Source organism: Anas platyrhynchos, chromosome 5, assembly GCF_047663525.1.
Source record: "Anas platyrhynchos isolate ZD024472 breed Pekin duck chromosome 5, IASCAAS_PekinDuck_T2T, whole genome shotgun sequence".
NCBI classification, from domain to species: Eukaryota; Metazoa; Chordata; class Aves; order Anseriformes; family Anatidae; genus Anas; species Anas platyrhynchos.
Window position 1 is genome coordinate 35137399 of NC_092591.1, and position 16262 is coordinate 35153660.

General features: G+C 48.3%; 2 protein-coding genes across 7 annotated transcripts in view; one reads left to right on the top strand and one right to left on the bottom strand.

The window, feature by feature from the left end:
- Nucleotides 1–950: 950 nt before the first annotated feature.
- On the bottom strand, nucleotides 951–2809 carry RIOX1 (ribosomal oxygenase 1). The gene has a single exon (XM_005021698.5). The coding sequence runs from the start codon at nucleotides 2771–2773 to the stop codon at nucleotides 995–997; it is 1779 nt and encodes a 592-aa protein (XP_005021755.5). The 5' UTR covers nucleotides 2774–2809; the 3' UTR covers nucleotides 951–994.
- A 6252-nt stretch (nucleotides 2810–9061) lies between these two features.
- NUMB (NUMB endocytic adaptor protein) overlaps nucleotides 9062–16262 on the top strand; it is a 95661-nt gene continuing 88460 nt past the window's right edge. For all 6 annotated transcript variants that reach the window (XM_072038804.1, XM_072038807.1, XM_072038805.1 and 3 more), the window contains exon 1: nucleotides 9062–9208. The gene's annotated coding sequence lies outside the window, so the exon portion shown is untranslated. The remainder of the gene's footprint in view (nucleotides 9209–16262) is intronic.

Sequence of the window (16262 nt, forward strand, 5' to 3'; positions counted from 1 at the left end):
ACCAGCTAGCCATGCTGGATACAGTTGGACCTTTTGTCTGACAGGGCACACTGGTGACCCATATTCAACTTGGCATTGACCAGAAACCCCAGATCCCTTTCCGTAGGGCTGCTCTCCAGCCTTTCATCCCCCAGACCGTACATATAGCCAGGTACAAAATCTGGCACTAGCTCTTGTTAAATTTAACATCATTGGTGATTGCTCGGCTCTCTAAGTTGCCAAGATCTCTCTGCAAGGCCTCTCTGCCCTCGAGGGAGTCAACAGCTCCTCCTAATATAGTATCGACAATGCAGCAAGTGTCTTGTTAGATACTAACAGTGCAGCAAGTTCTCATGCACGTTTCTGTTTGACTGTAGACAAGATACTCAGAGCTGTATCCTTTTAAGAAAACTCTGTAATAGCTTGAATAACCAGCAGGGGAGTATCTCTGCTGTGCGCTATCTGCATGGCATGGTGCTTGTGTGTTAGAGTCCACTTTGATGCTCCACATCGAAAGGGAACTAAGATTGTGCTATTCTCTTCTCATAACATTAGCTCTAACAGCATTTTTAATGTTACCTCACAGAGTCTAAGTGCCTTGCTTACCAGGATCATAAATACCCATCACCAAGTATGTCTGTACGTAATAAGAGTACATCCCACAGTAGTGCAGGCTGCTTTACAATACTTGGTAAACATAGAAGATTTACAGATTGTAAAAAGTTCACTAGCTTCCTGAAGTTAGCTAGGATGCATATGGCTGGCAAAAGGGGAAATGAAAAAACAAAACAAATAAAGAAAAACCTCTCCAGTCACTCAGCCATGCAGAGTTGCTTCTAGAGAGGATCCTTGTTTTAATAAGAACATTTGATTTTTCTGTCCAGGTCAAAGTCATTCTTCACTCAGATCAGATACTGTGATCAGACTGCTCATTCACACCTAAGCAGGTATAAAGTGAAAACAAGAGAGAATACTTTCTAAACAAATGTATGTTTATTTTGTACAAAAACAAGAGTTACACTTGCACCAGTGGTTTCTTAGTAGTCAGAATGCCCTTCTCAAACAGGAGTGTGGCTAAAGAAATCTTGTCATCCAACGTTCCACATGGGAGGGTATCCACAGTGACATGGTTTGGATAGGAAGACAGAAGAAATTCAATACTGTCTGTATACTCAGGATCTATCTCAAGGTACTTGGGTTCTTCCTTATGATACACTCTTGAATTTTCTGTTGTGTAGTACAGCATCACACCTGCTTCTTCATTGCACAACCTAATGATGCCATGACGGAGGAGACGAACTTCTGTGTCTTTTGTTATTAGTATGTCAACATTGCGGGGACTTCCATCTTGCCACTGGGCTGGAAAGCCATACACGCTTAGCTGTTTTTCACTTTGGGTAAGCACCGGGGGGAGACAGTCATGAAGAAACGACTTGGCTCTCTGATCTACAGCAGCATCAATGGGTGCATAGTCAACAAGTTTCTTCACCAGTCTCTGCAGCTTCTCCACAAAAGCCGTTCGGCAAGCGTCAGCTGCATCGGAGTTGGCGACCCCCATGTACCCCAGGTAGCCTATGGGAAGCCCTTGCCGGTACTCAACATCCTCCTCCAGGGCCATCTGCAGGGCCGCCGGGAGGAGCTTCTCCAGGAGGTCGCCCCAGGAATTCCTCTGGTAGGAGGACACCGTGATGTGGAGCGAGTGCGCGTCAGGCAGACAATCGCCCTGGTGGATAAAGCCCCGGGGAAAGTAGAGCAGGTCCCCAGCCTCCAGCACCACCTCCAGCACAGGCTTGCCCAGCTCAGCCTGCGTCAGGTTTGCGCTGGAGAACTGGGGCAGCACCTCGGTGTCTGTCCGGGGGCTGTAAACGCGCCAGTGCTTCTTCCCCTCCAGCTGCAGCACGAAGGCCTCGATGTCATCGTAGTGGGGGGCGAAGCCCTGCGTGCCTGGTGGCGTCAGGTAGGTGTTGGCCCCCGCCATGCTCCCGAAATACTCCTGCAGGACGGAGAGCAAGTGCCAGACCGTGGCGGAGAAGGCCTGGGGGTTGAGGAGCCGCAGGGAGCACCCGTTCTGGTAGAAGTCCCAGACGACGGCGGGCAGGGCCCGGCCCACGGGGTTGTGCGTCTCCCGCACCCCCTCGGCGTAGCTGGTCACGTCCAGGTGGGTCCCGAACTGCACCTCGCCGCTGCGCAGGATGGCGTCGAAGTCTGCCGTGGAGAACAGCCCCGCGTAGTACCCGGGGTCCCCCCGCCGCACCAGCAGCGGCGCCCGCTCCCAGTGCCGCCCCGCGAACTCCCCCGGCTCCACCGGCGCCACCAGCCAGCGGAACAGCTCCGCCGCCCGCCGCCGGCTGTCCTCCAGCAGCCCCAGCCGCCGCAGCAGCCCCGGCACGCCGCCGCCAACCGAGCTCGCCGCGGGGCCTCCCGGCGGCTTCGCCTCGGTGCTCCCCACCGGAGCCCGCACCCTCGGGGCGCCCGGGCTCGGCGCGGGGCCCCCCGGCGGCTTCTTCTCAGCGCTCCCGGGCGCTGCCTCGGCCCGCTCCACGCGGCCGGGCACGGCGGTGGCGGCGCTCGGCGGCGGTGGCGGCGCCGCCAACTCGTGGCCGCCTCCTCCTCTCGCCGCGCCGCGCCTCGGCCGCGCCTTGGCCCGCCTGCCTCCCGCGGGCAGCGGCGTCCCGCGGCGGCGCCGCTCCAGCCGCTCGGCCCCCGCCGCCCGGCGGTACACCGAGAGCGCCGACAGCCGGCCCAGCCGCCGCCGCTGCTGCTGCTGCAGCTCCTCCGCGCCGCCCGCCGCCATCTCGGCCCGCCCCGCTGGGCCGCTTCCGCCGGGGTGGGCGCGGTGGCGCCGCCCGGCGCCGGTCCCGCCGTGGGGCCTCAACGAGCCCGGTGCTGCCTAGGGCCCGGCAGGCTGCAGGGGCGTCTCGCTGTTCACAGGGTGTAGCCTCGTGGTGCTGGGTACATGGTACTCGGAGCTGACCCCTCCGAGGCTGCTGCTTCAGGCACTAGGCTATGTTGGTGATTTCCTGATCAAGAACAAGCTTCAATAGGAGAAATTCACTGAGCAATACTCGTGTGAGAAAAATCTCTGGTGGACTGACATCATTTGTGGGAATGGATTTTGCATGGACATTTTACCTCCTGTTAGTCCAGAGCATGTAACTGGAGCAATTACCCGAGTGTGCTCAGGAAGCTTACGGTTTACAAAGGTGTTATTAACCTCTCACAGATCTGAATATCAGCTTCACACAGCTATGTATTTAACATAAAGTAAGCAGCTAACATTCAAAGACACATGCAGATCTGTCGTGTGGGCCACTTAGTGTAACGGGCCTAGGATAGGGAGCTGGAAAGCCAGTCTTGGCCTCTTCCACCTTTAGCATTGCCAGGATTTCAGCCCCGACCTACATTTACGTGGTACCAGGAGGCAGGAGCAGAAATCCCCAGCCCGGCCCAGTAAGGGTGCTCTCAGCTGCTCAGTCTTAACTGGAAACAGACACCTTACAGGTTTAAGATATTTTGGCTTGTCTTAAGATATCTTTCGATTGCAAGCCTCATTTTAGAGGTGCGTGGATAACATTATTGCCTCCGGTTTAATTTCTTGAGCATTTTCGGCCTTGCCAGCAGGTGGCAGAGGCAGCCCGGCGCTCCCGCACTGCCGGCTCCTCCGCAGGGTGTTTGGGGAAGGCTGGAAGAGATGCCGGAATGGGCATGGGGAGGTTTCTTGGCAGGATTTCTGCTCTGGATGGGGTTTAAAATGAGAGGAAAGTGAAAGCAGGCTGTGTGTTCGTGTGTATCCTGGGAGAGAAGGAAGGGTGAGCTCTGCATTTCAAACCGTTCTTTGTTTCCCAAGGTTAAGCCCTGCTTACCCGAATAATCTTATCAGCTGAAACCGTTTCAGCAGAACTGGGCCCTAAACAAAACCAAGAGGCAGACGCTTTGAAATAGGGTAGAAATTCGACTATTGTATGCTTGAATTGCATGTAAGCATGGCTAAGTAGGCTTTGGGGGGAAAAAAGACCTTTGAAAACTCTGGGCTTCTGAGGTGTTATTCGTGTTACTGTTTAATTTACTCGAGTGCAACCAATTCTTAGACGCTGAGAGCTTGGTACAGAGCCTGACCCGAGTTGCTCCGGAATATCTCTAATGAGTTCAGCAGTGCTGTCCTGGGTGTTTACCAGTACAGTGGGTTCAAAGTCCCACTCTGGGGCTCTGATCTTGGTACGAATGCCACTTTCTACTGCTGAAAGATAGATGACTGACACTGGATTTCTTGATGTATACCAAAGTCCCAAAGTGAAGGACATGGTGGAAAATAATGGTGGTGAAATCTCTACAACAACAAAATGTTTCTTTTGACAGTTGAGCCTTTCCAATGGTAAAGGCTTTCATGAATAAAGAACGTTGCTACTTTTCTGTGCCACACAAGAAAGGATTTTGACCTACGGCGCAAAGAGAGAGCTTTCATATCACTTACAGAGTACTCAGATGGTTTTCTAGGAATAGCCAAGAGGTTTACATGCCGTTTTCATTCACTGTCCGATATTTCAAGGGAATTTGTTGAAAAGAAAGTAGAGCGTCACATAAAACTCTTTAAATAAACAAAAGGAAAGTAGCACAGATCTCTGAATGATTAGGTGGTCCCCAGCTGCTGCTCACACAGACATAGTAGCAACTGGAGGCTCAATTAAATTTCTTAATTAGAATTTAGCACAAAGTTACTCAGATTTTATGAGCATATAAGCTGCATTGCCAAGAGCCACACACATTTTATTTAAGAGGATATAAAAAATGTGGTGAGTACAACTTATAAAAGAGCCACAAGTGACTTCAGAAGAAATAAGTAAATGGCACCTCAAAGAGGTGCAGGGCTTATTTGATATTTTAACCTTTTTCCACTCATGGTTCAAGGAATTGAAATCTTGGGTTTAAAGAACAGCTTGTATAAGGCGTGATCCTGCAAAGCTATGAGCAATATTCACTAAGGAGCGGAAAGGGCAAAATTATTTGCACAATTGGGCCTAATCCACATTTTTTACTTCTCTGTATATTGGATGCTCAATTGTTCACCATTGTGCAAGCTGCCCAGCACATTCTCTTAGTTCCTGAAAAACCACTAATGTAAATCGGTCACTTTTAGAAAGTTAAACTAGGTTTAATCCTTTTTCTCATGATTACTTTGCTGGCAGCCTTCCTTTCGCACTGTCAGTTTTGTTCTCGTGCCAAAAGCAATACCCGGTAAGGAAAAGGAACATTTCAAGCCTTTACTAACAGGTTTCCTCAGCTTAGAGCCCTGAGAGTCTTTCTCATACAGCCCAGTGACATCCAGGATGTCATCACTGGAAGGACACTGGGCAGGATTGTGAAGCCTGCTCCTCTTTGTGAAAGCTATAAAGTTCACTGCCAGATAACAAGACTAAAAGCTAATTCAGGAACTGTTTCTCAAGAGCTATCCTCTGGCCCCCTCATCAGAGTGAATGCACTCACTCACTGAAGCATCTCTTGGCAGAGTTTTTGGCCTGTCTCCAGCTGTTTCTCTCTTCTCAGTGATTTTCTTATTCAGTGACTGGTTGTAGTCTTTAATCCTGGTTATCTGGCACACAGAGCCCCACTGAGAAAATAAGCCGTTCCTGCCATGCAAAAGTCCAATTAAAACAAATTCATAAAAATAATAATTACAAGGTCCAGGCTCCCCTGTGAAATTATCTTTTTGGAGGAATTGGAAGCACAGACGTTTCCTCTTGTCCTACGTGACACTAAAATACAAGCTCTGTAACTTGGAGCTGAAATTACATAAAATATTTGAGTAGGACCCTTGACTGAGCTGTCACCTCATGCCCACTGTAATCGCAGGGTTTACTTTGTAGGCATTTCAAAAGTAATTTTATGAGGGCTTTTTGTGTTCTTAATATATGTCATCTAGCATTTGGTAGCATTGAGCAGATACCATCTGCAGTGACTCCGTAGGCAGTGACTAACCACAAAGCTGCAGACACCACGGCTCCAGCCTTCTTGCTTTTCAGCAGAAGGAGAGAGGTAAATGACCATGAAAATCCACATCATAAAACGAAAGCAAAAAGAATCTGAGTGAAGTACGTGCCCTGTGAGATTGCTCACATACTGACAATTAAGACAGAAGGTACAGTCAGGCTGTTGCGCATGCATTGTGTATCTGGTGGTAGAGAATATGCTTTTGATATGCAGAGATGGCTCTTGACAGGCTGTTTGGGTGAGGCTTTTCCAGGGCAGAAGGATTGTAAAGGATTCTTTCTATTCATATCCTTTCTGTATTAATTATGGCAAGTGCACAGCTTTGCTCATTAACTACATGCATGCCATCTATTTCAAAATGAACACGTAGCAGTTCTGACATACAGCTGTGACATTCAGCATTTGGTTCTTCGGTGCGTTTCTCCTTTTCAGAGGTGTTGCAAAAGACTTTCTCCTTTCCTGGTAAGTGGGCAAAAAAGCTGTCTACACTGTGTTTTTTTCTGAAGTACTCTGAAATCGCTTGCTCACCTCTGACGCAGCATATCAGATGGAAATATCTGTTCAAACAGGATGTCTTGGTTTAGCAACCATATTGTTCAGGTTTGCTCAGAGCATGACAGCAGAAAGCCTACGTAGTACTTATGTATTTGTTTCCTGTAGTATATTTGTGTAGCTACTAGAGGCTACTAGAGGCACATTTTTGAAACATTTTTTAAACATTTTTAGAGCTCATCCACACACACAAGCTCTCACATTCTACCTCAATTGTCAAAAAGATGGAATTCCTCTGGGGTGAGCACAGTCATAGCAGCATAAAAATGCTTATGTTGTAGTATTTATACTGGTATGGCTTGTTCCTAGAAGGGATAGTATTACAGTGTGATTAGAGAAGGGAGATTTAATCACCAACATTGTTTTAGATAGCCAATAGGAAAGAATGATGTTAAGCCTCCGGGTACCTGCACTGAGGACTTGGAGTTTGTATTAGCATGAGTGCGCGTGTAATGTACTCTCAGGTCCTTAGGGGATGGCATACTATCCTACTGTCCTGGTGAGACCAGAAAGGATCTCTTGTCTAAGACAGCACCAGTGACAGGTGCACGTGGGCAACACATACATGTAAACAGCCAGGGCTGTTAATCCAGCGTATTAGTCTTGGAGCTCTCTTTTAAAAGGTGGAAAAGGGCCAAGGGCTGGATATCTTGGGTGTGCTATGAAGTCTCTCCCAGTGCTCCATTATCCATCAGGATTAAAGAACCTTGAAGCTTTGCTTCCAATATCAGGCCTTGGAGAATTCATTTGCCTCCTCTCATGGAAACTCTCCACAGGAAGACTGACTACACAGAACGCGCCCCGCGGATGAGCGTGGCGAATGGGCAGTTTGCTGTGTTGCATGCTCAGTTTGTTCAGTTAGGTGACCTCTAGGGTCACGGTCCTTTTCCTTTCCCACCACAACCCCCTTTCCCTTTGGTTCCCAACGACTACATGGGGAGTTACGGAGATACAAATAGTCCAGCAGAAAAGTGGTAATAGCAACAAATGGATTTAAATATCCAGCAAATATTTGTGAAAGCTATATATAGCTGAAGCATGTATTAGAATTTCATTTACAATAGTGTGTCCTTACCCACCCTCAAATCCTCACTTGGAAGCAGAGCATCTTTCTAATACAAAGATTATTGCTTGGAAATTAAGGCTTAAGGCACCATGTTTTGTCAAAAGTTTACTCAAAAATATGGAGATTATGAATAAGATGAAGAGTGAAACCAAAGATATTGGGCATGCAACATACTAAGACCTATGCGAGGTCAGAAATGACTCTGGGTTTCATAACAACAGAAGAAAACTCAGGACTGGTAGAAATATCTGTCTAGTCATTTTGCAACACTGGCTCCAACATAACTGTGTTGTGCTGGTGGCTGAGAGCAGCACTCTGAGAAGCAGCTGTGAGAAGGAGGGCAGCTATCTGCTTTGGGTTTGCTTTCCAAGCAGAGTGACACGCAGAGACGTAAAAAAATAAATAAAAAAAAAAAGGTAAGTAAAGTAAATTCTTGTGTTTTTTTTTTTTCTTAATTTAATCCTTGAACATGCAGGGATCTGGGGGGACAGAGCATCGTTCTGATAGCTGGGGTTTGTGCCAGCCTCCTGCTTCTGCCCCAGCACCTCCACGTGAACTCGGTAGATGACCTTGTGGGCGACGCTGTGACATGACCACGGCTTCCAGTTCCCGTATGTCCTGGATGCGCGCTGGGTGACACTCGGCCTTTGTTGTTCTGTCCCTTTGCTTGGTTTAGAGACAAAGAGGTGTGAGGTGCACGCAGGGAGAAGGTAACGAGGATAAAGACACAGCGAAACCTTACGTAATTTTTTGCATTTCAACTTCCTGATTTGATTTCTTTATTTTATTTCTCAGCCCCCAGCAGGGCTCTGGCCTGCATTCCGGCTGAAATCGCTGCTCGGCAGCCCGCTGAGCGCCGCGGGGCACAGGGCTGGCGGCGGGCGAGGCGCTGCGAGGCACCTGGCGCTGCCCCCGCCCGGCCTGCTCCTGCCCCGGGGCCTCGGGGCAGGCGAGCGGAGCGCCTTCAGCTCCGGGCACGGGGGTGAGCGTGTGACCGAGCGGCCGCAGCTGCGGGAGGATCCCCGGGGGCCAGAGGCGTCGCCCCGGGCCCCCATTGGGGTAACGGAGCGGCACCGGGCCCTGCGGCGGCACCGGGCACCGCGGCGTGAGGGCGACCACCGGGACCGGGCGGGCTCCGCGGGCGGCCCCCGGGCCCGGGGCGCGGTTTCTGGCCGGACCCCACGGGCCGGACCCCGCCGCTCCCGGCCCCCGCGCAGCGCGGCCGCCCCCGCCCCACCGCAGCCTAAGCCCGAGCGGAGGGGAGGGGGGGGGCGGGCCCACCGCCTCAGCTGGCAGCTCCCGCAGCCAATCGCAGCGCTCCCCTCCGGCCCCTTCCCCCAATCAGGAGCGGCCGCTGGAGAGTGGGGGCGCCAAAGCCTCGGAGTGAATAAAACACCGGGGGCCCGTGGGCGGGGGGGGAGGCGGGCGTTGCGCTTGGACGAGCAGCCGGGCGCACCAATCGGCGGGCAGAGCGGCGGGGAGGGCGGCCAATGGGGGCGCGGGGATGGGCGGGGGCGGGTGCAGCAGCAGCAGCAGCGGCGGGGCCGGGGGGGGGGCGGCGGCGGCGGCGCTGCTCGGTGGCGGAGGGCGGCGGCTGAAGAGGCGGCGGCGGCGGCGGGCGAGCAGGTGAGCGCCGCCGGGCCGGGCCGGGCTGGGCCCAACCGAGCCGAGCCGCGTTGGGCCGGGCAGGGCAGAGCCGGCGGGGGGCGATGCCTCAGGTGGGGGGGAACCGGGGGAGAACCGGAGGGCGCCGCCCGGTCCCCGCCCCGCTGCAGGGGGCGGCGGGGAGCGCCCGGGTGGGGCCCCGCGGGGCGGCACAGGTGGGGCCGGGGCGCTGCCGAGCCCCCGCAGCGCTTCCGGGGCTGCCCCGGGACCCCCCCCCCGGGGGCTGCGGGGTCCCCGCTGGGCGCTGCGGCTCCCCCGGGGCCGGGGTTTCATTTACGGAACGTGCCGGGAGCGCCGCGGAACGGGGCCCGGGGGGTCGGGGGGCTCCGGGGGGGGGTTGTGCCGGGAGCCTGCCCTGCCCCGGTTGTGCCCCGTGCGCCTGGGCTCAGCCGTCAGGGCTGGGAGATGCTCCCGGCCCCGAACAATGTCCGATTGTCGGCCCGGCTCGGGTTTTCTGGTGGTTTTCCCTCATTTTTTCGGTCTTCCTGCCTCGCCGGCGAGGCTGCTGAATGAGAGGGTAAAATGGAAGGCGCAGTCATGCTGCTTGGCCATAATACTACTCCGGCCGCGGCTCGTAGGGAAAAGGGTAAATATTTAAATGGGTTCCTGACTCATCGCTGCTGTTTGACTTATTGATCCGTGGTTACTGCTGAAATGGGCTCTATGCTTATGCAGAAGTTAATTGTTGCCATAGAGAAGCGGTATTGTTTTTCGGCTCATTAGTGTGGGTTTTCCATTTCTTCATCTCTTGGCAATCCTCGCTGGACGTGCTGCTTTTTCTTCCCCCTAGCGAAAATCTCACGGAGGAAATAAAAGATGATGCGAGTAAAGTCCAAAAAAATGAGTCCGTGTTCATCCTTGTTGGTGATTCTCTAATTGTTTTCATAGCTGGAGTTATCCTACAGCAAGCTCTGTTTCATCTGCAATTCCATAAAGCCCTGGTTTTAAGCCTCAGCAAAACTTTGATTTGTGGAGCTCTAAGCAGAACACCTCAAAGAAGTTTTTTTCCCTAAAGCTTAAATAAGAGATGCAATTCAAATCAAACATCTATTATGCTTATTAGCTGTCTTTTTTTTTCTTTTTCCCAGCCTGGGAATCACTTCCCTGCATTTATTACTTCTCTTAAACGTGTGGAAGCTGAAGGTGCGTGTAAACTAGACAGTAGACAAGTTTATCTTCTTACTCTGGTGTTGTTAAACCTTCTGGTGTTGTACTAGTACCTGGCAGCGTTATGCATTTAGGAAGAAGAAAAACAACCCAGCGAGCCACATTGGGCTCTCAAAACTCCCAAGACTTGCCAGCGCTATATTTTGTAGCGCAATACAGCTGCCTGCTGCTGGAATGATCTTTACGCACTTTTCTTCCCTACCAGAATGAGAGTGGCAGATTTAAGAACTTGATGAAATAAAAGTCAGTCCAAAAGTGCTTGCCTCCCCAGTAACGGGCTAGGAGGAATACAAATGTGAGGTTTTAGTTGCGTGTTCTTAGCAGCCTGTTACAGCACTGTACAGAATTCTTCAATTCTGCCTGTAGCTGCTTTTATTCCACCACTAATATTGGTGGAGCTGCATAATATTTAAAAAAAACAGCATTTTTTCCTAATGCAATAAAAAAGTTTATTTCCTGCACTCTAGGAAAGCTGTTCTACAGCATCTCTAAGGTGAGAGATTCTTGTAGCAGCCTATGTATTGTAGCAGCTCATGTATTTGGTAACTTTTGGGGTCCTACTGTGCTTATTTCACTCACCTGACACTCTGACCTTGTTTGCTTTTAATTTAGGGAGGGATTAAACATTATTTATTCTGCTTGTTTATCAAGCAAGCATGGTTTAAGCTAATATGGAACTGTGGCTTTAGTCTTGCTTTTGGAGTCTATAATGACTGGTGAATGCATTAAAATAATAGATACTTCTTCAGTCCAGGGATCTGGATGTTTAATAACTGAAATTAGAGCATATTGTCTTTCTTTTTCTGCAGAACACAAAGTGTAAAGTCAATCAAGCTGAGACTTTAACATGTCCTCCACAGCCATGTTACTGCACTACCACCAGAGCAGCTTTGATTTCTCTGGCAATGCTTTCCCCCCAAAGAGCTATTATTCTCTGTCACTCCCTCTTTGCTGATCCAGCTGAGAATGGTGGTACAGAAAATATTGAACTTGAGTTGGATCGACTGCCTGAACTGGCTGGCTTTGTGGCTATGCAAGCGTTACTGCTCGTGCAGGAGGAGGAGGCTGTGACCACTCTTCTCCAAAGCAGCTCTCTTAGTTTTGCTGAAGCTTGTCAAGATCTTGGCAGTTTACGCTGGGGCTGCAGTGGTACTGCCTCCTCCTTGCCTATGCATCTTCCCCTGCTGGCATGGGAGTCTTTGCAGCCATGAGTTAATGTCAGGGAGTTACAGGGCTGGTGTAATGAATTGCTTTTTTGCTTTGTTAGGTTTTGGCTGGATCATGTTTCTGAACTGGCTGCCCCTTGAGTGGGTGAGGAATAGGGTGGGAGATGGGGCCGTAGTAGTTCTGACCTAAATTTGCTTGAGCTTCTCTGGAACTGTACCTTTCCATCAAATGTTTTGGGTTAACAAAGACCTCTAGGAAGCTGTTTTGTGTTGGCTTGGCTGGTAAAAACTCAAACTGGAGAGTGTTCTTCTGTTTTTCTCAGCTGACATGTTGGTGTGGGTGGTGACAGTAACAAGGGAAGGGTGAGGAGCTAGGGCCAGGCTGAGGGCAGTAACCTTGGACTGACACAGCCGTGTCTGGAAGAGGAAGTTTGTTCTCACCTTAATTGTGGCATCCATCAAATACCCGTTTTGAACTGATACTCTTTTCAGCGTGCACTTAAAGCAGATGTTGCATCAGAAACAAGAAAACTTTTGTAACAAACAAGATCAGGAGGATTATTCCGCTGTGCAGTAGGCAGTGCTCTTTTTTCACTGTCATTGATTGAGACTTGAGCTGATAAACTCACGAACGTTGATAGGCTGCCATCAGTGTGGAACTACAAATGGCATTGTGTCACGTGAAAGCGCAGTTACACATTCATCCAGAGTCCTTTCAACTGAGTTGGAAGAGATGCATCCATGAAAACCTGAACTGCTCCGTTCGGCGCTTGTCTTTACAGAGTAATTCGGTGTGGAGCCGTGATGTTCTGCAGTGATCACAGCTGATGTTTCTGGAGAGTGATTTACACGCCTTCTATTGGTGCAGTGTTGTGACTGGAAGTGTGGCAGGACAAACGATTTGTGTATGAGCCCAAAGCAGGAGCAGGGCTGTCAGAATGTGAAGGTACTCTTGGGGAAAATGTGCAGCCGTGGCAGAGTTTGGGAGGCAGAAAAAACTCCTTGGCTTCCTTGAGTGCTCAATCCGTAGGGTTCTTGGGTTTTGGTGTTGAAGGCAGAGCCAAAGTTCTTTGCCTTCTAAGTGAAATGCTGGTGTCAAATACAGTGTTTTAAAGCTTGGACTGAGCTGTCTGGAATTTTTTCTGGTTACTTTTCCTTTTCTAGGAAGCAACAATCTGGAAATTCCTGATGAATTGGGTTGTAAACAATATTCTCTAATAAACTCCCAGGGCATACATAAAGATTAATCAGAGCTGCTTTTTGTAGGTACTTAGTCATTGGCTTGGGCTTCTTTATTGGGCACAGATCTGGAACTACGAGTACTATGGAGGCTTTTAAGAGAAAAACGTATACTGATGCACTTGGCCAGAACCACTTCTACCATATTTTAACCATACTTGATCTGAATGTGACCACTTCTATTCAGTTTATTTTTTCCAAGGGAAAAAACAAAAACAAATGTTAAGGGTCCCTCTTCTACTTCTAATGTTGTTTAAACTTGATTAGCACTGTTCTAGACTGTGACTGGGCTTCACTCTTAACAGGGAACTGATTTTTTAGTGTTTTTTTTTTTTTAAGTTAATTTCTGTAACCTGCTAAGACCAGAGATGCTCTGACTCTTCCGAGGCTGTGCTGCTTGCTGAGTGGCAGAACTGAGCATCTAAGTGCCAAAGTCCCTAGTTACTCAGTTTACCTTGCAAGCCAGTGCTTCGTGGCTGCTACTCTTGAGTCTTTGGTTAGCTAATGTCTTTGTGCATTGATCTAAGACTTGGAGTGAGGATAGTCTGCTTTCAAAGGCATTAATTCATTAACTGTTAAAGATCTGTGGAGGCATGGGAGTTAGTTCCTGGTACAGAGGAATGACACAAATGGAGCTTGGTTCCCAGCTGAGGTAGGCCAGGCCTCACTCTTTAGTAACTAACGGTAAAAGCATTGGGCTTGTATTTTACTTCGTGTGCATGGTATGAGAGGAAAGAAAGCATGTACCTTCCTTCTAATATGTTTAACAGAAATCATCTAATCTTGTTCTTGGATTTTTTTCTGGAACTCTATAGCATTCAGACAGTTTGAAGCAAATTGCCAAATACACGGTCCCTAGAAACTTCATTACTGGCTTTCCTTTTTCCTCTAATGTGTGTTTCTTTCTCAAGGTAATAACCTAAATTCTGTGGAGAATAATCACTGGATACTCTTTGTCATAAAAACAACAGTTGGTCCTTGGATTGTACAGTCCGCTGTGGTGCCACGGAGCTGTACAGGCTCTGTGCTGGGGATGCGACCAGCCGGTGCCTCAGTACTGAGAGGAGCCATGTGTTTTGCAGCCCTTTCCCCTGGTGTGGATGGCTTTACTAACATGTTTTTGTAAAGCAAGTACCTTTATTTTTTTTAAGGCTGGTTGCTGTCAAAGCTTGCTTCATTTGATCTTTCTGCTGCCTGTTTTTTGTTTACGATGAGAAGGGATCCTGTTTGTACAAAGCCTGTGAGGCTTAACTTCGTCTAAAATGCCTGAGAGAGAAGTTAATCATGATCAGGGTGGTGGTAGGCATGGTTCAGTGGTCTGTGCTTGATGCAGAGTCCTTCATGGATCTTCCCAGTGTTCCCCATCCATGCAGTCTGCCTCTGCGTTGGGTTGTCCCTGTCAGGTTCAAGCACATCACTGCTGTGCAGTCCCTTCACCCAGCTGGACGCATCATGTCTAAGAAGTAGTCTGCTCAAGGACCTCACACAGACCAGCTGTTACAGATTTCTGTGGTACTGGCTTTGCTTTTCAGGTTTGGGCAGATAATTACCAATACAGGGGATTTTCTGGATTTCCTTCCCCCAAAAGCAAATTATCAGTCGTCTTGTTAATGGTTAGAGGTAATTGTTCACTATCTTCTCTTAATAGCCCTTGAGCATTATCACAGGTTAATATTAAATGTGCAATTCTTTTTGGGGCCATAAATTTTGGTGTTTTTTGCATGGGTTAACATATCTACATGAAAAACATGTGTTATCCTGTGTTTTTTTATCTGGATTTCCATGGGGTAGCTTCAAAAGTGTCATGACATTTGTGTTTATAGTATTTACGTATTAGAATTGCTGTTTTCTTGAATTGCATGAATTTATTCTTTTTTTCTGAGGCAATTTGTTAATTTAAAGGTACATTTCAACTGTGCTATGCATGTATGTAAATACATGGTTTAGAATGTAAATACATTTCAACTGTGCTATGCCTATGTAAAGAAAGTGGCCTGTAAAAAGCCATTCAGCCTGGGCAAGTGGTCAGCCCCAGGTGTTTCTTGGTAGCAGAAAGTGCAAGGGAGGGAAGGATTGCAATTTAATCAGCCTACATCTTTTTTGTCCAGATAGTTATCCATATCCTTCCATAAAATGCTTGTTTTAAAAGAGCCTTTCTGTATTTGATCATATATTAGTCATCTAAGCATTGTTTTAGATTTAATACATGCGATTGGTGAATAGATGGGAGTGTCTGAATTCTCTGGAAAACCCCATGGCTGCCTTTTGGTTCAGGGCATGGTGTTACGATAAAATCTGAGCTGCTTATCGTTTCATTTACATGTCTGCAATAGGGTTATGCAGAGTCAATTTTCTCTTTAGGTTTTGTTTAGGCAAACTGTGACCAGCTGGCTGAGGTGGTCTAGGGACTTCTCTACCCATTTGTAGTGAATGGCACAGTCACTGCTTTAGGGCATTCCTGTGCTGGCCCCAGGAAGGGTGCAGTGGTGCATCAACAACTTGTAGGTTTTCTCTTGGCCTTTTACCAACCTGAATGCTCTCTCTCTGATTTTCATAAGCAGTGCTCAGTCTGAGAGCCTTCCGAATAAGGTCACTGTTATTTTTTCCACAATAGGGTGATACTGAAGTTCGTGATTGTTCAAAGACACTAAAGGAGAGCTTGAAAGGTTAGTTTGGCACAAATTTGAACAGCCAAAATATTTATATATTTCTTTGTTGACCTGTGAGGTAGCATATGCCTCTTTAAAAAGGTGTGTACTTAGTACTAGGTGAAAGTTTTCCTCATTTTTTTTGAAGTACAGAATTTGTACCTCAAAAATGACAATTTTTGCTCGAATGCACAATCTTAGCTAGCCATTGATACAGACATAATGCCCTTTGATGTTGGTTACCTTGTGTTTCAGACAGTCTTATATTTCAGTTGTATTTTCAGTCGTGCTAACTTATTATCTGTGTAATGGACATCATTCACTTTGCATGTGAGAGTTTGTTCTCAACATAATTGCATACAGATAGTGTTTTCAGTATCTTGCCTGTGCACAAACTAGGAATATAATTTGGGCTGGAAAAATCCATGTGGCTTGTCTGCCTACAGGATTTGTTAAAATTAAGCTAAGGACCCAATTCTGCAAATCTTACAGAGTAAACAGTATTCGTCATTCAAGTGGAAAAAAAAAATTGGCTCCAGCACGTGGCAACTTAGCAGTTGTTAAATTAGTGTTTTAATGCTGTAGGTTTAGTTCCTCCCTCTTTCTGTTTGAGGCAGGCAGAGCTGAAGTATAGAGATGCAGTGAACGCGGTGAGGTCATGTGAACTGTGGAAGCGTTACCCTTGTTTTAAAAATACTAAGGGTAATGAAGATGATGATCTAATTTATTTATGAAATCTAGGGCAAAAAATCTGAGTCAGTCCTAATTTCCTTATTCCTCAATTTCCTGTCTTAA